The sequence below is a fragment of the Oncorhynchus mykiss genome, chromosome 26, assembly GCF_013265735.2.
Source record: "Oncorhynchus mykiss isolate Arlee chromosome 26, USDA_OmykA_1.1, whole genome shotgun sequence".
Lineage (NCBI taxonomy): Eukaryota > Metazoa > Chordata > Actinopteri > Salmoniformes > Salmonidae > Oncorhynchus > Oncorhynchus mykiss.
Window position 1 is genome coordinate 8,423,279 of NC_048590.1, and position 22,725 is coordinate 8,446,003.

General features: G+C 47.2%; 1 protein-coding gene across 1 annotated transcript in view; it reads left to right on the forward strand.

Annotated features, from left to right (window-relative positions):
* LOC118944501 (tetraspanin-18-like) overlaps positions 1-22,725 on the forward strand; it is an 83,067-nt gene that overhangs the window by 46,240 nt on the left and 14,102 nt on the right. The window contains exons 2-3 of the mRNA XM_036964152.1: positions 5,330-5,423; positions 19,230-19,325. Coding sequence (XP_036820047.1) covers positions 19,263-19,325 — 63 coding nt within the window. The 5' untranslated portion in view covers positions 5,330-5,423; positions 19,230-19,262. The remainder of the gene's footprint in view (positions 1-5,329; positions 5,424-19,229; positions 19,326-22,725) is intronic.

The window sequence follows — 22,725 nt, forward strand, 5'->3', positions numbered from 1 at the left end:
GTTCCTAGGACCTGAGGTTGATGATGTGGGTTCCTAGGACCTGAGGTTGATGATGTGGGTTCCTAGGACCTGAGGTTGATGATGTGTGTTCCTAGGACATGAGGTTGATGATGTGGGTTCCTAGGACCTGAGGTTGATGATGTGGGTTCCTAGGACCTGAGGTTGATGATGTGGGTTCCTAGGACCTGAGGTTGATGATGTGGGTTCCTAGGACCTGAGGTTGATGATGTGGGTTCCTAGGACCTGAGGTTGATGATGTGGGTTCCTAGGACCTGAGGTTGATGATGTGGGTTCCTAGGACCTGAGGTTGATGATGTGGGTTCCTAGGACCTGAGGTTGATGATGTGGGTTCCTAGGACCTGAGGTTGATGATGTGGGTTCCTAGGACCTGAGGTTGATGATGTGGGTTCCTAGGACCTGAGGTTGATGATGTGGGTTCCTAGGACCTGAGGTTGATGATGTGGGTTCCTAGGACCTGAGGTTGATGATGTGGGTTCCTAGGACCTGAGGTTGATGATGTGGGTTCCTAGGACCTGAGGTTGATGATGTGGGTTCCTAGGACCTGAGGTTGATGATGTGGGTTCCTAGGACCTGAGGTTGATGATGTGGGTTCCTAAGACCTGAGGTTGATGATGTGGGTTCCTAGGACCTGAGGTTGATGATGTGTGTTCCTAGGACATGAGGTTGATGATGTGGGTTCCTAGGACCTGAGGTTGATGATGTGGGTTCCTAGGACCTGAGGTTGATGATGTGGGTTCCTAGGACCTGAGGTTGATGATGTGGGTTCCTAGGACCTGAGGTTGATGATGTGGGTTCCTAGGACCTGAGGTTGATGATGTGGGTTCCTAGGACCTGAGGTTGATGATGTGGGTTCCTAGGACCTGAGGTTGATGATGTGGGTTCCTAGGACCTGAGGTTGATGATGTGGGTTCCTAGGACCTGAGGTTGATGATGTGGGTTCCTAGGACCTGAGGTTGATGATGTGGGTTCCTAGGACCTGAGGTTGATGATGTGGGTTCCTAGGACCTGAGGTTGATGATGTGGGTTCCTAGGACCTGAGGTTGATGATGTGGGTTCCTAGGACCTGAGGTTGATGATGTGGGTTCCTAGGACCTGAGGTTGATGATGTGGGTTCCTAGGACCTGAGGTTGATGATGTGGGTTCCTAGGACCTGAGGTTGATGATGTGGGTTCCTAGGACCTGAGGTTGATGATGTGGGTTCCTAGGACCTGAGGTTGATGATGTGGGTTCCTAGGACCTGAGGTTGATGATGTGGGTTCCTAGGACCTGAGGTTGATGATGTGGGTTCCTAGGACCTGAGGTTGATGATGTGGGTTCCTAGGACATGAGGTTGATGATGTGGGTTCCTAGGACCTGAGGTTGATGATGTGGGTTCCTAGGACCTGAGGTTGATGATGTGGGTTCCTAGGACCTGAGGTTGATGATGTGGGTTCCTAGGACCTGAGGTTGATGATGTGGGTTCCTAGGACCTGAGGTTGATGATGTGGGTTCCTAGGACCTGAGGTTGATGATGTGGGTTCCTAGGACCTGAGGTTGATGATGTGGGTTCCTAGGACCTGAGGTTGATGATGTGGGTTCCTAGGACCTGAGGTTGATGATGTGGGTTCCTAGGACCTGAGGTTGATGATGTGGGTTCCTAGGACCTGAGGTTGATGATGTGGGTTCCTAGGACCTGAGGTTGATGATGTGGGTTCCTAGGACCTGAGGTTGATGATGTGGGTTCCTAGGACCTGAGGTTGATGATGTGGGTTCCTAGGACCTGAGGTTGATGATGTGTGTTCCTAGGACATGAGGTTGATGATGTGGGTTCCTAGGACCTGAGGTTGATGATGTGGGTTCCTAGGACCTGAGGTTGATGATGTGGGTTCCTAGGACCTGAGGTTGATGATGTGGGTTCCTAGGACCTGAGGTTGATGATGTGGGTTCCTAGGACCTGAGGTTGATGATGTGGGTTCCTAGGACCTGAGGTTGATGATGTGGGTTCCTAGGACCTGAGGTTGATGATGTGGGTTCCTAGGACCTGAGGTTGATGATGTGGGTTCCTAGGACCTGAGGTTGATGATGTGGGTTCCTAGGACCTGAGGTTGATGATGTGTGTTCCTAGGACCTGAGGTTGATGATGTGGGTTCCTAGGACCTGAGGTTGATGATGTGGGTTCCTAGGACCTGAGGTTGATGATGTGGGTTCCTAGGACCTGAGGTTGATGATGTGGGTTCCTAGGACCTGAGGTTGATGATGTGGGTTCCTAGGACCTGAGGTTGATGATGTGGGTTCCTAGGACCTGAGGTTGATGATGTGGGTTCCTAGGACCTGAGGTTGATGATGTGGGTTCCTAGGACCTGAGGTTGATGATGTGGGTTCCTAGGACATGAGGTTGATGATGTGGGTTCCTAGGACCTGAGGTTGATGATGTGGGTTCCTAGGACCTGAGGTTGATGATGTGGGTTCCTAGGACCTGAGGTTGATGATGTGGGTTCCTAGGACCTGAGGTTGATGATGTGGGTTCCTAGGACCTGAGGTTGATGATGTGGGTTCCTAGGACCTGAGGTTGATGATGTGGGTTCCTAGGACCTGAGGTTGATGATGTGGGTTCCTAGGACCTGAGGTTGATGATGTGGGTTCCTAGGACCTGAGGTTGATGATGTGGGTTCCTAGGACCTGAGGTTGATGATGTGGGTTCCTAGGACCTGAGGTTGATGATGTGGGTTCCTAGGACCTGAGGTTGATGATGTGGGTTCCTAGGACCTGAGGTTGATGATGTGGGTTCCTAGGACCTGAGGTTGATGATGTGGGTTCCTAGGACCTGAGGTTGATGATGTGGGTTCCTAGGACCTGAGGTTGATGATGTGGGTTCCTAGGACCTGAGGTTGATGATGTGGGTTCCTAGGACCTGAGGTTGATGATGTGGGTTCCTAGGACCTGAGGTTGATGATGTGGGTTCCTAGGACCTGAGGTTGATGATGTGGGTTCCTAGGACCTGAGGTTGATGATGTGGGTTCCTAGGACCTGAGGTTGATGATGTGGGTTCCTAGGACCTGAGGTTGATGATGTGGGTTCCTAGGACCTGAGGTTGATGATGTGGGTTCCTAGGACCTGAGGTTGATGATGTGGGTTCCTAGGACCTGAGGTTGATGATGTGGGTTCCTAGGACCTGAGGTTGATGATGTGGGTTCCTAGGACCTGAGGTTGATGATGTGGGTTCCTAGGACCTGAGGTTGATGATGTGGGTTCCTAGGACCTGAGGTTGATGATGTGGGTTCCTAGGACCTGAGGTTGATGATGTGGGTTCCTAGGACCTGAGGTTGATGATGTGGGTTCCTAGGACCTGAGGTTGATGATGTGGGTTCCTAGGACCTGAGGTTGATGATGTGGGTTCCTAGGACCTGAGGTTGATGATGTGGGTTCCTAGGACCTGAGGTTGATGATGTGGGTTCCTAGGACCTGAGGTTGATGATGTGGGTTCCTAGGACCTGAGGTTGATGATGTGTGTTCCTAGGACCTGAGGTTGATGATGTGGGTTCCTAGGACCTGAGGTTGATGATGTGGGTTCCTAGGACCTGAGGTTGATGATGTGGGTTCCTAGGACCTGAGGTTGATGATGTGGGTTCCTAGGACCTGAGGTTGATGATGTGGGTTCCTAGGACCTGAGGTTGATGATGTGGGTTCCTAGGACCTGAGGTTGATGATGTGGGTTCCTAGGACCTGAGGTTGATGATGTGGGTTCCTAGGACCTGAGGTTGATGATGTGTGTTCCTAGGACATGAGGTTGATGATGTGGGTTCCTAGGACCTGAGGTTGATGATGTGGGTTCCTAGGACCTGAGGTTGATGATGTGGGTTCCTAGGACCTGAGGTTGATGATGTGGGTTCCTAGGACCTGAGGTTGATGATGTGGGTTCCTAGGACCTGAGGTTGATGATGTGGGTTCCTAGGACCTGAGGTTGATGATGTGGGTTCCTAGGACCTGAGGTTGATGATGTGGGTTCCTAGGACCTGAGGTTGATGATGTGGGTTCCTAGGACCTGAGGTTGATGATGTGGGTTCCTAGGACCTGAGGTTGATGATGTGGGTTCCTAGGACCTGAGGTTGATGATGTGGGTTCCTAGGACCTGAGGTTGATGATGTGGGTTCCTAGGACCTGAGGTTGATGATGTGGGTTCCTAGGACCTGAGGTTGATGATGTGGGTTCCTAGGACCTGAGGTTGATGATATGTTTGATGATGTGGGTTCCTAGGACCTGAGGTTGATGATGTGGGTTCCTAGGACCTGAGGTTGATGATGTGGGTTCCTAGGACCTGAGGTTGATGATGTGGGTTCCTAGGACCTGAGGTTGATGATGTGGGTTCCTAGGACCTGAGGTTGATGATGTGGGTTCCTAGGACCTGAGGTTGATGATGTGGGTTCCTAGGACCTGAGGTTGATGATGTGGGTTCCTAGGACCTGAGCTTGATGATATGTTTGATGATGTGGGTTCCTAGGACCTGAGGTTGATGATGTGGGTTCCTAGGACCTGAGGTTGATGATGTGGGTTCCTAGGACCTGAGCTTGATGATATGTTTGATGATGTGGGTTCCTAGAACCTGAGGTTGATGATGTGGGTTCCTAGGACCTGAGGTTGATGATAATGTTTGATGATGTGGGTTCCTGGGACCTGAGGTTGATGATAATGTTTGATGATGTGGGTTCCTAGGACCTGAGGTTGATGATGTGGGTTCCTAGGACCGGAGGTTGATGATGTGGGTTCCTAGGACCTGAGGTTGATGATAATGTTTGATGATGTGGGTTCCTAGGACCTGAGGTTGATGATGTGGGTTCCTAGGACCTGAGGTTGATGATGTGGGTTCCTAGGACCTGAGGTTGATGATGTGGGTTCCTAGGACCTGAGGTTGATGATGTGGGTTCCTAGGACCTGAGGTTGATGATGTGGGTTCCTAGGACCTGAGGTTGATGATATGTTTGATAATGTGGGTTCCTAGGACCTGAGGTTGATGATGTGGGTTCCTAGGACCTGAGGTTGATGATGTGGGTTCCTAGGACCTGAGGTTGATGATGTGGGTTCCTAGGACCTGAGGTTGATGATGTGTGTTCCTAGGACCTGAGGTTGATGATGTGGGTTCCTAGGACCTGAGGTTGATGATGTGGGTTCCTAAGGCCTGAGGTTGATGATGTGGGTTCCTAGGACCTGAGGTTGATGAACTACGTCTGACTGACGGGGCTTTTCTATCACGTACTAAACCAGGTAAACAAAATAAAAAATAAAATAAAAACTCGATGTTATTTTAAATGGTTTTTCTCTGTTTCCTCCACAGTGGATGTAATGTGCTGTGAGGTTAAAGGTTGAAGAGCGGCCGGCCACTCGCTCTCGAGCTCCTCCTGAAACCAACCAACTAGAGTCATTAACAGGTACATGATGGTATGGTGCCAGTTCTGTTGCTTTGCAATCAACACCTACAACTATAGCTTATATACAGTCTATATACCATCAACACCTACAACTATAGCTTATATACAGTCTATATACCATCACCACCTACAACTATAGCTTATATACAGTCTATATACCATCACCACCTACAACTATAGCTGATATACAGTTTATATACCATCAACACCTACAACTGTAGCTTATATACAGTCTATATACCATCAACACCTACAACTGTAGCTTATATACAGTCTATATACCATCACCACCTACAACTATAGCTGATATACAGTCTATATACCATCAACACCTACAACTGTAGCTGATATACAGTTTATATACCATCAACACCTACAACTGTAGCTTATATACAGTCTATATACCATCACCACCTACAACTATAGCTTATATACAGTCTATATACCATCAACACCTACAACTGTAGCTGATATACAGTCTATATACCATCACCACCTAAACAACTAAATCAAGTCAAATCAAATATTATTAGTCACATGCGCCAAATACAACAGGTGTAGTAGACCTCACAGTGAAATGCTGAATACAACAGGTGTAGTAGACCTTACAGTGAAATGCTGAATACAACAGGTGTAGTAGACCTCACAGTGAAATGCTGAATACAACAGGTGTAGTAGACCTTACAGTGAAATGCTGAATACAACAGGTGTAGTAGACCTCACAGTGAAATGCTGAATACAACAGGTGTAGTAGACCTTACAGTGAAATGCTGAATACAACAGGTGTAGTAGACCTCACAGTGAAATGCTGAATACAACAGGTGTAGTAGACCTCACAGTGAAATGCCGAATACAACAGGTGTAGTAGACCTTACAGTGAAATGCCGAATACAACAGGTGTAGTAGACCTTACAGTGAAATGCTGAATTCAACAGGTGTAGTAGACCTTACAGTAAAATGCCGAATACAACAGGTGTAGTAGACCTTACAGTGAAATGCTGAATACAACAGGTGTAGTAGACCTTACAGTGAAATGCTGAATACAACAGGTGTAGTAGACCTTACAGTGAAATGCTGAATACAACAGGTGTAGTAGACCTCACAGTGAAATGCTGAATACAACAGGTGTAGTAGACCTTACAGTGAAATGCTGAATACAACAGGTGTGGTAGACCTCACAGTGAAATGCTGAATACAACAGGTGTAGTAGACCTTACAGTGAAATGCCGAATACAACAGGTGTAGTAGACCTCACAGTGAAATGCTGAATACAACAGGTGTAGTAGACCTTACAGTGAAATGCTGAATTCAACAGGTGTAGTAGACCTTACAGTGAAATGCTGAATACAACAGGTGTAGTAGACCTTACAGTGAAATGCCGAATACAACAGGTGTAGTAGACCTCACAGTGAAATGCTGAATACAACAGGTGTAGTAGACCTTACAGTGAAATGCTGAATACAACAGGTGTAGTAGACCTTACAGTGAAATGCTGAATACAACAGGTGTAGTAGACCTTACAGTGAAATGCCAAATACAACAGGTGTAGTAGACCTTACAGTGAAATGCTGAATACAACAGGTGTAGTAGACCTTACAGTGAAATGCTGAATACAACAGGTGTAGTAGACCTCACAGTGAAATGATTGATTGAAAAGAGTCAATGTGGAGGCTATATACAGGGAGTACCAGTACAGAGTCAATGTGGAGGCTATATACAGGGGGTACCGGTACCTGTACCGAGTCAATGTGGAGGCTATATACAGGGTATTACGGTACAGAGTCAATGTGGAGGCTATATACAGGGGGTACCGGTACAGAGCCAATGTGGAGACTATATACAGGTGTTACCAGTACAGAGTCAATGTGGAGACTATATACAGGGGGTACCGGTACAGAGCCAATGTGGAGACTATATACAGGTGTTACCAGTACAGAGTCAATGTGGAGGCTATATACAGGGGGTACCGGTACAGTTAATGTGGAGACTATATACAGGTGGTACCGGTACAGAGTCAATGTGGAGGCTATATACAGGGGGTACCGGTACAGAGTCAATGTGGAGGCTATATACAGGGGGTACCAGTACAGAGTCAATGTGGAGGCTATATACAGGGGGTACCGGTACAGAGTCAATGTGGAGACGACTGTCTTGGTGTGTTTAGACCATGATAGTTTGTTGGTGATGAGGACACCAAGGAACTTGAAGCTCTCAACCTGTTCCACTACAGTCCCGTCGATGAGAATGGGGGCATGTTCGGTCCTCTTTTTCCTGTAGTCCACAATCATCTTCTTTGTCTTGTCTTCTTTGCCTCACTCTGAGGGAGACGTTGTTATCCTGACACCACACGGCCAGGTCTCTGACCTCCTCCCATAGGCTGTCTCGTCGTCGTTGGTGATCAGGCCTACGCACTGTTGTGACATCGGCAAACTTAATGATGGTGTTGGAGTCGTGCCTGGCCGTGTAGTCATGAGTGAACAGGGAGTACAGGACGGGACTGAACACACACCCGAGGGGCCCGCGTGTTGATGATCAGCGTGGCGGATGTGTTGTTACCTACCCTTACCACCTGGGGGCGGTCCGTCTGGAAGTCCAGGATCCAGTTGCAGAGGGAGGTGTTTAGTCCCAGGGTCCTTAGCTCATTGATGAGCTTTGAGGGCACTATGGTGATGAACATTGAGCTGTAGTCAACGAATAGCATTCTCATACAGGTGTTCCTTTTGCCCAGGTTGGAAGCGTGGAGTGCAATAGAGATTGCATCATCTGTGGATCTGTTGGTGTGGTATGCAAATTGGAGTGGGTCTAGGGTTTCTGTGATAATGGTGTTGATGTGAGCCATGATCAGCCTTTCAAAGCACTTCATGGCTACAGACATGAGTGCTACGGGTCGGTAGTCATTTAAGCAGGTTACCTTACTGTTCTTGGGCACAGGGACTATGGTGGTCTACTTAAAACATGTTGGTATTACAGACTCAGTCAGGGACAAGTTGAAAATGTCAGTGAAGACATTTGCCAGTTGGTCAGCGCATGTTCGCAGTACACGTCCTGGTAATCCGTCTGGCCAATGACTGATGTGGTGTACTCCCCAATGCCATCAGAGGAATCCCAGAACATAATCCAGTCTGTGCTTGCAAAACAGTCCTGTAGCGTAGCATCCACGTCATCTGACCACTTCCGTATTGACCGAGTCACTTGTACTTCCTGCTTTAGTTTTTGCTTGTAAGCAGGAATCAGGAGGATAGAATTATGGTCAGATTTACCAAATGGAGGGCGAGGGAGAGCTTTGTATGCATCTCTCTGTGTGGAGTAAAGGTGGTCCAGATTTTTTTTCCCTCTGGTTGCACATTTAACATGTTGATAGAAATTTGGTAAGACGGATTTAAGTTTCCCTGCATTAAAGTCCCCGGCTACTAGGAGCGCCTCCTCTGGATGAGTGTTTTCCTGTTTGCCTATTGTGGAATACAGCTCATTCAGTGTGGTCCTAGTGCCAGCCTCAGTCTGTGGTGGTATGTAAACAGCTACGAAAAATACAGATGAAAACTCTCTTGGTAGATAGTGTGGTTTACAGCTTATCATGAGACACTCTACCTCAGGTGAGCAAAACCTCAGGACTTCCTTAGATATCGTGCACCAGCTGTTATTTACAGAACGACATAGTCCACCGCCCCTTGTCTAACCAGACGCCGCTGTTCTATCCTGCCGATACAGGGTATAGCCAGCCATCTGTGTTAGTATGTTAGTATGTATGTTGATAATGTCTAGTATGTTGATAATGTCGTCGTTCAGCCACGACTCCATGAAGCATAAGATATTACAGTTTTGAATGTCCCGTTGGCAGTTTAATCTTCCACGTAGGTCATCGATTTTATTTTTCCAAAGATTTCACGTTTTCTAGCAGAATGAAAGAAAGTGGGGGTTTATTCGATCGCCTACGAATTCTCAGAAGGCAGCTCGCCCACTGGCCCCTTTTTCTCTGCCTCCTCCTCCTCTTCACGTAAATCACGGGGATCTGGGCCTGTTCTTGGGGTAGCAGTATATATCGTTCACGTCGGGCTCGTCAGACTCATTAAAGGATAAAAAAAGGAATTCTGCCAGTTCGTGGTGAGTAACAGCAGTTCTGATGCCCAGAAGTTATTTTCGGTCATAAGAGACGGTAGCAGCAACATTATGTACAAAATAAATAAATTAAATAAATGAATAAATAAATAAAATTAACAAATAAATTACAGACAAAGCAAAGAAACAAACAATTGTTTAGGAAAACGTAAAACGTCAGCCTTGTTCTCCAGCACCATCTTATAGCTTATATAGAATCCATATACCATCACGATATCCAATCACCACCTACAACTATAACTTATATACAATCCATATACCATCACCATATCCAATCACCACCTACCACTATCACTATAGCTATACCAGTACCATTCCTCCTCATCAAATGAAAATAATAAACATTGATCGATTCGCCCATGGATTTCAATTTCCCACCCCATTCCTACAGGACTTGAGAATTATACCTTCCTGCTTTATAGAGAAGATCAATTCTACATTCTCATTGATCCAGTCATATATCGTATATATCACTATCATGTTGCTCTCTCTCTCTCTCTCTCTCTCTCTCTCTCTCTCTCTCATTGACTACATTGTCGGGCAGCTTTGAGCCTCTGTCTCCATGCTAGATCAATACACATCAGAGTGGGTAGATATGTCTGCTCATCACCCCATTCTGCTAGTCTAACGAGTTGATTCTCCCTTAGGAACTATAGCCTTCCTTCAGACTCTGGTTCTGGAATGACAGTCCTTCAGACTCTGGTTGTCTGTCCTTGTGCACTAGGAATAGGGTGCCATTACTTCTTCTGACCAGGGCCCATAGGGTGCCATTACTTCTTCTGACCAGGGCCCATAGGGTGCCATTACTTCTTCTGACCAGGGCCCATAGGGTACACTGGGAATAGGGTGCCATTACTCCTTCTGACCAGGGCCCATAGGGTGCACTGGGAATAAGGTGCCATTACTTCTTCTGACCAGGGCCCATAGGGTGCACTGGGAATAGGGTGCCATTACTTCTTCTGACCAGGGCCCATAGGGTGCACTGGGAATAGGGTGCCATTACTTCTTCTGACCAGGGCCCATAGGGTGCACTTAATTTACAATTATTAAGTAAAGTAGTTATATCACATATATTATTATGTAAAGTAGATATATGATAATGTAAAGTTGTGTAAAGTAGGTATATAATTATGCAAAATTGTGTAAAAAAAAAAAAAAAGTATCGACATTATTAAGTAAAGTAGTGTACATTATATTATTAGGTAAAGTAGTGTACATTATATTATTAGGTAAAGTAGTGTACATTATATTATTAAGTAAAGTTGTGTACATTATATTATTAAGTAAAGTAGTGTACATTATATTATTAAGTAAAGTAGTGAACATTATTAAGTAAAGTAGTGTAAAGTGTTTATTAAATAAAGTAGTGTACATTATATTATTAAGTAAAGTAGTTTAAAGTATGTATTAAGTAAAGTAGTGTACATGAGTAAAGTAGTGTACAGTATTTATATTATTAAGAAATGTAGTGTACATTAATTTTAGTAGTTTTATTAAGTAAATTAGTTTAAAGTGCACAGTTAGTGGTTTACTTCATCACTTTACTTTTGGATTCAAGTCCTAATTTCATATTCTAATTTAGTAGTAGTACTTTCGAGTTGGAGATTTCTATGTCCACTCAAGGACCGTGTGATTAAGATTAAGGCAAGGATTCAATTCAAGGTCCGTCTGCGTGGATCTAAAGTTTGGATTCAGACGATAAACACCAAGCAGATTAAGGCAAGGATTCACCAAGCAGAGCTGAAACAGTCAGCTGAGGAGCCATCTCATCAGAGAGCAGAGCTGAAACAGTCAGCTGAGGAGCCATCTCATCAGAGAGCAGAACTGAAACAGTCAGCTGTGGAGCCATCTCATCAGAGAGCAGAACTGAAACAGTCAGCTGTGGAGCCATCTCATCAGAGAGCAGAGCTGAAACAGTCAGCTGAGGAGCCATCTCATCAGAGAGCAGAACTGAAACAGTCAGCTGTGGAGCCATCTCATCAGAGAGCAGAGCTGAAACAATCAGCTGAGGAGCCATCTCATCAGAGAGCAGAGCTGAAACAGTCAGCTGAGGAGCCATCTCATCAGAGAGCAGAACTGAAACAGTTAGCTGAGGAGCCATCTCATCAGTGAGCAGAGCAGAGCAGGGCTGGTGGTGGGGTATCATGGGGACTGGCAGACCTGGTGGTGGGGTTTCATGGGGACTGGCAGGGCTGGTGGTGGGGTATCATGGGGACTGGCTGACCTTGAGGTGGGGTATCAAGGGGACTGGCAGGGCTGGTGGTGGGGTATCAAGGGGACTGTCTGACCTGGTGGTGGGGTATCAAGGGGACTGGCAGGGCTGGTGGTGGGGTATCAAGGGGACTGGCTGACCTGGTGGTGGGGTATCAAGGGGACTGGCTGACCTGGTGGTGGGGTATCAAGGGGACTGGCAGGGCTGGTGGTGGGGTATCAAGGGGACTGGCTGACCTGGTGGTGGGGTATCATGGGGACTGGCAGGGCTGGTTGGTGGGGTATCAAGGGGACTGGCTGACCTGGTGGTGGGGTATCAAGGGGACTGGCAGGGCTGGTGGTGGGGTATCAAGGGGACTGGCTGACCTGGTGGTGGGGTATCAAGGGGACTGGCTGACCTGGTGGTGGGGTATCAAGGGGACTGGCTGACCTGGTGGTGGGGTATCATGGGGACTGGCTGACCTGGTGGTGGGGTATCAAGGGGACTGGCTGACCTGGTGCTGGGGTATCATGGGGACTGGCAGGGCTGGTGGTGGGGTATCATGGGGACTGGCAGACCTGGTGGTGGGGTATCATGGGGACTGGCTGACCTGGTGGTGGGGTATCAAGGGGACTGGCTGACCTGGTGGTGGGGTATCATGGGGACTGGCTGACCTGGTGGTGGGGTATCAAGGGGACTGGCAGGGCTGGTGGTGGGGTATCATGGGGACTAGCTGACCTGGTGGTGGGGTATCAAGGGGACTGGCTGACCTGGTGGTGGGGTATCATGGGGACTGGCTGACCTGGTGGTGGGGTATCATGGGGACTGGCAGGGCTGGTGGTGGGGTATCAAGGGGACTGGCTGACCTGGTGGTGGGGTATCAAGGGGACTGGCAGGGCTGGTGGTGGGGTATCATGGGGACTGGCTCACCTGGTGGTGGGGTATCAAGGGGACTGGCTGACCTGGTGGTGGGGTATCATGGGGACTGGCTGACCTGGTGGTGGGGTATCAAGGGGACTGGCAGACAATGAGTCTCAGGCGACCTGCAGAGAATTTCTAAACTCTTAATCTGTTTTATAAATTGATTTGTCCTTTCGTTCATTCATTCTTTCATTCATTCATAAATCTCCTCTTCATCTCTCTTCTCTCAAAACCACCAAATTGAAATGGTTTTGTTTGTGTACGTTAATTTCTAAGTTACTGCAGATGAGGTTGCCATAAAGACGTGTGGTTTGTGAGGAGGACAGTTAAGTGGTTGTGTCTGTTTTAGAATAGCCTACTCTATTGGGGTGGCAGGTAGCCAAGTGGTTAGAGCGTTGGACTTGTAACCGCAAGGTCATAAGATCAAATCCCAGAGCTGAAAAGTTCTCATTCTGCCCCTGAACAAGGCAGTTATCCCACTGTTCCTAGGCTGTCATCAAAAAAAATAAGAATTTGTTCTTAATTGACTTGCCAAGTTAAAACAAGGTTATAAAATAAAATTCCTCAGGTTGACAGAATGACTCTGAAAAACAACAGGCATTGAGGGGGTTTATGGGTACACACAGTATGTACAGTACATCTTAAACATTTGACTTTCGGTTTGGTTTGTGTCATGAGGAAACTCTGCTGTCCCCCGTTTTCACTCCCCACAGAGGTTTTTGAAAGAAGATATTTTTACACTGAGAATTAACGGAATAAAGATGGTGAGATAAAGAGAATGAAGAGAGAGATCTGCCAGGGCCTGAACTGTGTCTCTGTGATGTCGGAGTCATAAAGCTACTAGAGGTAGACAGAGACACAGACCGTACAGAGACACACAGTACAGAGTTTACCTCAGGAAAACCCCTTCTCTCTGACACAGACAGCAGTACAGAGTTTACCTCAGGAAAACCCCTTCCCCTCTCTGACACAGACAGCAGTACAGAGTTTACCTCAGGAAAACCCCTTCCCCTCTCTGACACAGACAGTACAGAGTTTTCCTCAGGAAAACCCCTTCCCCTCTCTGACACAGACAGTACAGAGTTTACCTCAGGAAAACCCCTTCCCCTCTCTGACACAGACAGTACAGAGTTTACCTCAGGAAAACCTATTCTCCTCTCTGACAGAGACAGTACAGAGTTTACCTCAGGAAAACCCCTTCCCCTCTCTGACACAGACAGCAGTACAGAGTTTACCTCAGGAAAACCCCTTCCCCTCTCTGACACAGACAGTACAGAGTTTACCTCAGGAAAACCCCTTCCCCTCTCTGACACAGACAGCAGTACAGAGTTTACCTCAGGAAAACCCCTTCCCCTCTCTGACACAGACAGCAGTACAGAGTTTACCTCAGGAAAACCCCTTCCCCTCTCTGACACTGGAGCTGAACCAGAGTCACAAATGGCTCCATGTTTTCTATAAAGTGCACTACTTTTGACCCCTCCAGGCTCCGCTCTTTATAGGGAATAGGGTGCAGGGGCGTCGATCAGAAGCAGTGCACTATGTAGGCAGTGAACACCGTTAACGTGAGGGAACGTAAAAACCTCTCAAATAAAACTCTGATCTGGATCTTATCAGTCGGTGGCCAAAAATATGCCACGCTTGACACTATATAAACTAAACCTTAAACTATAACCCAAATAAACTCTTGAGGATTTCCAGTATTTCCGTTGCATTCTTCTCCTAGTCTGGCGTAGCACACTTTGACGATTGTTTAATCGTCTTGTTATTATCATACTGCTCTCAAGGACTGAGAGAGAGAGAGAGAGAGAGAGGGGATCCTTTCATCAGACTAAAGATAGTGGAGGAGGAGGTGCAGATAATGGAGAAGGAGGAGGTGGTGGAGGAGATAGTGGAGGAGGTGGAGCAGATAATGGAGGAGGAGGAGATAGTAGTGAAGGAGAAGGAGGAGGTGCAGATAATGGAGACGGAGGTGGAGGAGATAGTGGAGGAGGTGAATTTGGAGCAGATAATGGAGGAGATAGTAGTGAAGGTGGAGGAGGAGGTGTAGGAAGAAGCAGCTGTGTTCTGATAGATTTCTTTAAATATATTTTTTATATATTTTTTTATTTTACCCTTTTTTCTCCACAATTTGTTTTAGTAGCTACTATCTTGTCTCATCGCTACAACTCCCGTACGGGCTCGGGAGAGAGGAAGGTTGAAAGTCATGTGTCCTCCGATACACAACCCAACCAAGCCGCACTGCTTCTTAACACAGCACACATCCAACCCGGAAGCCAGCCGCACCAATGTGTCGGAGGAAACACCGTGCACCTGGTAACCTTGGTTAGCGAGCACTGCGCTCGGCCCGCCACAGGAGTCGCTGGTGCGCGATGAGACAAGGATATCCCTACCGGCCAAGCCCTCCCTAACCCGGACGACGCTAGGCCAATTGTGCGTCGCCCCACGGACCTCCCGGTCACGGGCGGTTACGACAGAGCCTGGGCGCGAACCCAGAGTCTCTGGTGGCACAGCTGGCGCTGCAGTATAGTGCCCTTAACCACTGCACCAGGCCGTGTTCTGATTAATGAAGGAAATCTGAATCCAATGTTCTCTGTCCTGTGAGAAAACACTTCCTGTATACGCTGCACTTCCTCAAACTCCACCGCTAGACACCTCCTAGCCTCCCCCAGCCCCACCGCTAGCCACCTCCTAGCCTCCCCCAGCCCCACCGCTAGCCACCTCCTAGCCTCCCCCAGCCCTACCGCTAGCCACCTCCTAGCCTCCCCCAGCCCCTCCTAGCCTCCCCCAGCCCCACCTATTGAGGTGGCTAGCGGTGGGGCTGGGGCAGGCTATGAGGTGGCTAGCGGTGGGACTGGTGGAGGCTAGGAGGTGGCTAGCGGTGGGGCTGGGGGAGGCTAGTCGGGCGGGAGGGTGCCAAACATACCCTCATAAAACGGACTATCCTACCAATCATTGACTGACCGATCCTTGGCGATGTCATTTACAAAATAGCCTCCAACACTCTACTCAGCAAACTGGATGTAGTCTATCACAGTGCCATCCTTTTAGTCACCAGAGCCCCATATACTACCCACCTCTGTGACCTGTACGCTCTCGTTGGCTGGTCCTCGCTACATATTCATCGCCAAACCCACTGGCTCCAGGTCATCTATAAGTCTATGCTAGGTAAAGTCCCGCCTTATCTCAGCTCACTGGTCACCATAGCAACACCCACCCATAGCACGCACTCCAGCAGGTATATTTCACTGGTCATCCCCAAAGCCCACTCCTCCTTTGGCTGCCTTTCCTTCCAGTTCTCTGCTGCCAATGACTGGAACGAATTGAAAAAATCACTGAAGCTGGAGTCTCATATCTCCCTCTCTAACTTTAAGTGTCAGCTGTCAGAGCAGCTCACCAATCACTGTACCTGTAGACCCTGAAGAGGTTTGGTGTGTGTTTCAGTTCGTTTCTGAGCAGATATGAATTTGTTCTTTAACTGACATGCCTAGTTAAATAAAGATAAATAAATAAATAAGGAGTCTCTGGCTTGGTGAGCACAGCAGAATCTATCAGGGCTAGTGACAGAAACACACACACACACACACACACACAAACCACACACTCCATAACATGGGTCTATTGAGCTCTACACACTCTATAACATGGGTCTATTGAGCTCTACACACTCTATAACATGGGTCTATTGAGCTCTACACACTCTATAACATGGGTCTATTGAGCTCTACACACTCTATAACATGGGTCTATTGAGCTCTACACACTCTATAACATGGGTCTATTGAGCTCTTCACACTCTATAACATGGGTCTATTGAGCTCTACACACTCTATAACATGGGTCTATTGAACTCCACACACTCTATAACATGGGTCTATTGAGCTCTACACACTCTATAACATGGGTCTATTGAGCTCCACACACTCTATAACATGGGTCTATTGAGCTCTACACACTCTATAACATGGGTCTATTGAGCTCTACACACTCTATAACATGGGTCTATTGAGCTCTAAACACTCTATAACATGGGTCTATTGAGCTCTAAACACTCTATAACATGGGTCTATTGAGCTCTACACACTCTATAACATGGGTCTATTGAGCTCTACACCTGAGGGAGGGCCAGTATTGTGCTGTAAACTGCTTTAGGGAACAACAGGATGCAGGACTATTGAATTATACTGGAACTGATGCTCTCTGAGGAGGAGGAGGAGGAGTAGGAGGAGGATAATAGATAGGAGAGGAGGAGAAGAGAGGAGGAGGAGAGGAGAGGAGAAAAGATAAGAGGAGGACAGAGAGGACAGAAGGAAAGGAGGAGAGGGGGAGGGGGGAGAGGAATAAGAGGAGAGGAGAAAAGGGAGGAGGGGGACAGAGAGGACAGAAGGAAAAGAGGAGAGATGGAGGAGAGTAGAGGAGAGAGAGAGAGGGGGAGAAGAGAGGAGGATGAGAGAGGAATGAGAGGAGAGGAGAAAATGGAGGAGGAGGACAGAGAGGACAGAAGGAAAGGAGGAGAGATGGAGGAGAGTAGAGGAGAGAGAGAGAGGGGAGAAGAGAGGAGGATGAGAGAGGAATGAGAGGAGAGGAGAAAATGGAGGAGGAGGACAGAGAGGACAGAAGGAAAGGAGGAGAGATGGAGGAGAGTAGAGGAGAGAGAGAGGGGGAGAAGAGAGGAGGATGAGAGAGGAATGAGAGGAGAGGAGAAAAGATAAGAGGAGGACAGAGAGGACAGAAGGAAAGGAGGAGAGTAGAGGATGAGGAGAGAGGAATGAGAGGAGAGGAGGAGAAGAGAGGAGGATGAGAGAGGAATGAGAGGAGAAAAGATAAGAGGAGGACAGAGAGGACAGAAGGAAAGGAGGAGAGGGGGAGGAGAGTAGAGGAGAGAGACAGGGGGAGATAGTGAAGGGAATTATTTCTGTCCATTTTCTATTTGGCAGTGTGAAATCATCCAGCTGCCCCTAGTCCTATTTTAAACAGGAACCACAGCTGCAGAGTGGGACACTGGAGTTCTGTGCAATGTGTGTGTGTGTGTGTGTGTGTGTGTGTGTGTGTGTGTGTGTGTGTGTGTGTGTGTGTGTGTGTGTGTGTGTGTGTGTGTGTGTGTATGCATGCGTGTGTTTCTCCATGTGTTGATGTGTGTGTGTGTGTTTCTCTCTCTCTTTGTGTGTGTGTGTGTGTTTCTCCATGTGTTGATGTGTGTGTGTGTGTTTCTCTCTCTCTTTGTGTGTGTGTGTGTGTTTCTCTCTCTCTTTGTGTGTGTGTTTCTCCATGTGTTGATGTGTGTGTGTGTGTTTCTCTCTCTTTGTGTGTGTGTGTTTCTCCATGTGTTGATGTGTGTGTGTGTGTTTCTCTCTCTCTTTGTGTGTGTGTGTGTGTTTCTCTCTCTCTTTGTGTGTGTGTTTCTCTCTCTCTTTGTGTGTGTTTCTCTCTCTCTTTGTGTGTGTGTGTTTCTCTCTCTCTAAGGTCAGACAGACAGCACACTGCCTATCTAAGTGATGTCAGACAGACAGACTGCACACTGCCTATCTAACGTCAGACAGACAGCACACTGCCTATCTAAGTGATGAGGTCAGACAGACAGCACACTGCCTATCTAAGTGATGAGGTCAGACAGACAGCACACTGCCTATCTGAGTGACGAGGTCAGACAGCACACTGCCTATCTAACGTCAGACAGACAGCACACTGCCTATCTAAGTGACGAGGTCAGACAGACAGCACACTGCCTATCTAAGTGATGAGGTCAGACAGACAGCACACTGCCTATCTAAGTGATGAGGTCAACACATAAAACGTCAGTAGTTGCCGGTGAATGTTTTATATTTAGAGAAATGTGTTCCTCAAATCTGGTCCTGGAGATGCACTTCTTGTCCCCCCCCCCCCCCCCCCCCCCCCCAGACCAACCAATTGCCTGAACTGAAGAACAGACAGACTGGTTTGTGTCGTCTGAACGGTGTCACTGCAGCATGTGAAGTGAGTCAGCTGTGACAGGTGACAGCAGGTGGCGTCGTCCTGGTCAACACCATCATAGCTGGAAGAGACTGTTGGTCCTCATCACACCAGGATCCACTGATTCTGACGAAGTATAACACATCCTCCCACACGGTCCCCACATGACACAAGACGAGTCACTCGGGGACTCAGCCTGGCAGTGACAGGTTCCCACAATCTCTTGGGGACTGACATCTCTCTGCGCTTAGCTTTTACTCTCTCATGTCTGTCCTTGTGTCTCCTTGTTGTGGAAGAGAGGAGACGACGGCTCTTCTCACCTCAGTCTCTAAGAGGACGATTTAACTTCTCTAGAGCCCAAAGACCCGTAGGTGAACTGCAGCTCATCCATCCTGGAGACACGCTATGGCATAACCTTATTTTGTTTTATGTTGTACAGGGCTCTATGCTTTTCAGTAATTAACAGGCCTCTCTCTCTGTGTGTGTGTGTGTGTGTGTGTGTGTGTGTGTGTGTGTGTGTGTGTGTGTGTGTGTGTGTGTGTGTGTGTGTGTGTGTGTGTGTGTGTGTGTGTGTGTGTGTGTCTGTGTCTGTGTCTTTGTGTGTGTGTGTGTGTGTGTGTGTGTTTCTGCAGGGGTCCAGGGAGGCTTCAGCACAGGGAACAGCCATGGAGGGGGACTGTCTCAGCTGTATTAAGTACCTCATGTTCTTCTTCAACTTCCTCATTTTTGTGAGTACATGCTGCTTGCTTTACACTCCTAGTTCTGATGTTCTGCTGTCTGATGTTCTGATGTTCTACTGTCTGATGTTCTGCTGTCTGATGTTCTACTGTCTGATGTTCTGATGTTCTGCTGTCTGATGTTCTGCTGTCTGATGTTCTGATGTTCTACTGTCTGATGTTCTGCTGTCTGATGTTCTACTGTCTGATGTCTGATGTTCTGCTGTCTGATGTTCTGCTGTCTGATGTTCTGCTGTCTGATGTTCTGCTGTCTGATGTTCTGTTGTCTGATGTTCTGTTGTCTGATGTTCTGCTGTCTGATGTTCTGTTGTCTGATGTTCTGCTGTCTGATGTTCTGATGTTCTACTGTCTGATGTTCTGCTGTCTGATGTTCTGCTGTCTGATGTTCTGCTGTCTGATGTTCTACTGTCTGATGTTCTGATGTTCTGATGTCTGATGTTCTGCTGTCTGATGTTCTGATGTTCTGCTGTCTGCTGTCTGATGTTCTGATGTTCTGCTGTCTGATGTTCTGCTGTCTGATGTTCTGATGTTCTGCTGTCTGATGTTCTGCTGTCTGATGTTCTGCTGTCTGATGTTCTGATGTTCTGATGTCTGATGTTCTGATGTCTGAGGTTCTGATGTCTGATGTTCTGCTGTCTGATGTTCTGCTGTCTGATGTCCTGCTGTCTGATGTTCTGCTGTCTGATGTTCTGCTGTCTGATGTTCTGATGTTCTGCTGTCTGATGTTCTGATGTTATGCTGTCTGATGTCCTGATGTTCTGCTGTCTGATGTTCTGCTGTCTGATGTTCTGATGTTCTGCTGTCTGATGTTCTGCTGTCTGATGTTCTGCTGTCTGATGTTCTGCTGTCTGATGTTCTGCTGTCTGATGTTCTGCTGTCTGATGTTCTACTGTCTGATGTTCTGCTGTCTGATGTTCTGCTGTCTGATGTTCTGATGTTCTACTGTCTGATGTTCTGCTGTCTGATGTTCTACTGTCTGATGTTCTGCTGCCTGATGTTCTGTTGTCTGATGTTCTGGTGTCGTCTGTTCTGATGTTCTGCTGTCTGATGTTCTGCTGTCTGATGTTCTGCTGTCTGATGTTCTACTGTCTGATGTTCTGCTGTCTGATGTTCTGCTGTCTGATGTTCTGATGTTCTACTGTCTGATGTTCTGCTGTCTGATGTTCTACTGTCTGATGTTCTGCTGCCTGATGTTCTGTTGTCTGATGTTCTGGTGTCTGATGTTCTGATGTTCTGCTGTCTGATGTTCTGCTGTCTGATGTTCTGCTGTCTGATGTTCTGCTGTCTGATGTTCTACTGTCTGATGTTCTGATGTTCTGCTGTCTGATGTTCTGCTGTCTGATGTTCTGCTGTCTGATGTTTTGATGTTCTACTGTCTGATGTTCTGATGTTCTGCTGTCTGATGTTCTGATGTTCTGCTGTCTGATGTTCTGCTGTCTGATGTTCTACTGTCTGATGTTCTGCTGTCTGATGTTCTGATGTTCTGATGTTCTGCTGTCTGATGTTCTGATGTTCTGCTGTCTGATGTTCTGCTGTCTGATGTTCTGATGTTCTACTGTCTGATGTTCTGCTGTCTGATGTTCTACTGTCTGATGTCTGATGTTCTGCTGTCTGATGTTCTGCTGTCTGATGTTCTGCTGTCTGATGTTCTGTTGTCTGATGTCTGTTGTCTGATGTTCTGCTGTCTGATGTTCTGTTGTCTGATGTTCTGCTGTCTGATGTTCTGATGTTCTACTGTCTGATGTTCTGCTGTCTGATGTTCTGCTGTCTGATGTTCTGCTGTCTGATGTTCTACTGTCTGATGTTCTGATGTTCTGATGTCTGATGTTCTGCTGTCTGATGTTCTGATGTTCTGCTGTCTGATGTTCTGATGTTCTGATGTTCTGCTGTCTGATGTTCTGCTGTCTGATGTTCTGATGTTCTGATGTTCTGCTGTCTGATGTTCTGCTGTCTGATGTTCTGCTGTCTGATGTTCTGCTGTCTGATGTTCTGATGTTCTGATGTCTGATGTTCTGATGTCTGAGGTTCTGATGTCTGATGTTCTGCTGTCTGATGTTCTGCTGTCTGATGTCCTGCTGTCTGATGTTCTGCTGTCTGATGTTCTGCTGTCTGATGTTCTGATGTTCTGCTGTCTGATGTTCTGATGTTATGCTGTCTGATGTCCTGATGTTCTGCTGTCTGATGTTCTGCTGTCTGATGTTCTGATGTTCTGCTGTCTGATGTTCTGCTGTCTGATGTTCTGCTGTCTGATGTTCTGCTGTCTGATGTTCTGCTGTCTGATGTTCTGCTGTCTGATGTTCTACTGTCTGATGTTCTGCTGTCTGATGTTCTGCTGTCTGATGTTCTGATGTTCTACTGTCTGATGTTCTGCTGTCTGATGTTCTACTGTCTGATGTTCTGCTGCCTGATGTTCTGTTGTCTGATGTTCTGGTGTCTGATGTTCTGATGTTCTGCTGTCTGATGTTCTGCTGTCTGATGTTCTGCTGTCTGATGTTCTACTGTCTGATGTTCTGCTGTCTGATGTTCTGCTGTCTGATGTTCTGATGTTCTACTGTCTGATGTTCTGCTGTCTGATGTTCTACTGTCTGATGTTCTGCTGCCTGATGTTCTGTTGTCTGATGTTCTGGTGTCTGATGTTCTGCTGTCTGATGTTCTGCTGTCTGATGTTCTGCTGTCTGATGTTCTGCTGTCTGATGTTCTGCTGTCTGATGTTCTACTGTCTGATGTTCTGATGTTCTGCTGTCTGATGTTCTGCTGTCTGATGTTCTGCTGTCTGATGTTTTGATGTTCTACTGTCTGATGTTCTGATGTTCTGCTGTCTGATGTTCTGATGTTCTGCTGTCTGATGTTCTGCTGTCTGATGTTCTACTGTCTGATGTTCTGCTGTCTGATGTTCTGATGTTCTGCTGTCTGATGTTCTGATGTTCTGCTGTCTGATGTTCTGCTGTCTGATGTTCTGATGTTCTACTGTCTGATGTTCTGCTGTCTGATGTTCTACTGTCTGATGTCTGATGTTCTGCTGTCTGATGTTCTGCTGTCTGATGTTCTGCTGTCTGATGTTCTGTTGTCTGATGTCTGTTGTCTGATGTTCTGCTGTCTGATGTTCTGTTGTCTGATGTTCTGCTGTCTGATGTTCTGATGTTCTACTGTCTGATGTTCTGCTGTCTGATGTTCTGCTGTCTGATGTTCTGCTGTCTGATGTTCTACTGTCTGATGTTCTGATGTTCTGATGTCTGATGTTCTGCTGTCTGATGTTCTGATGTTCTGCTGTCTGATGTTCTGATGTTCTGATGTTCTGCTGTCTGATGTTCTGCTGTCTGATGTTCTGATGTTCTGATGTTCTGCTGTCTGATGTTCTGCTGTCTGATGTTCTGCTGACTGATGTTCTGCT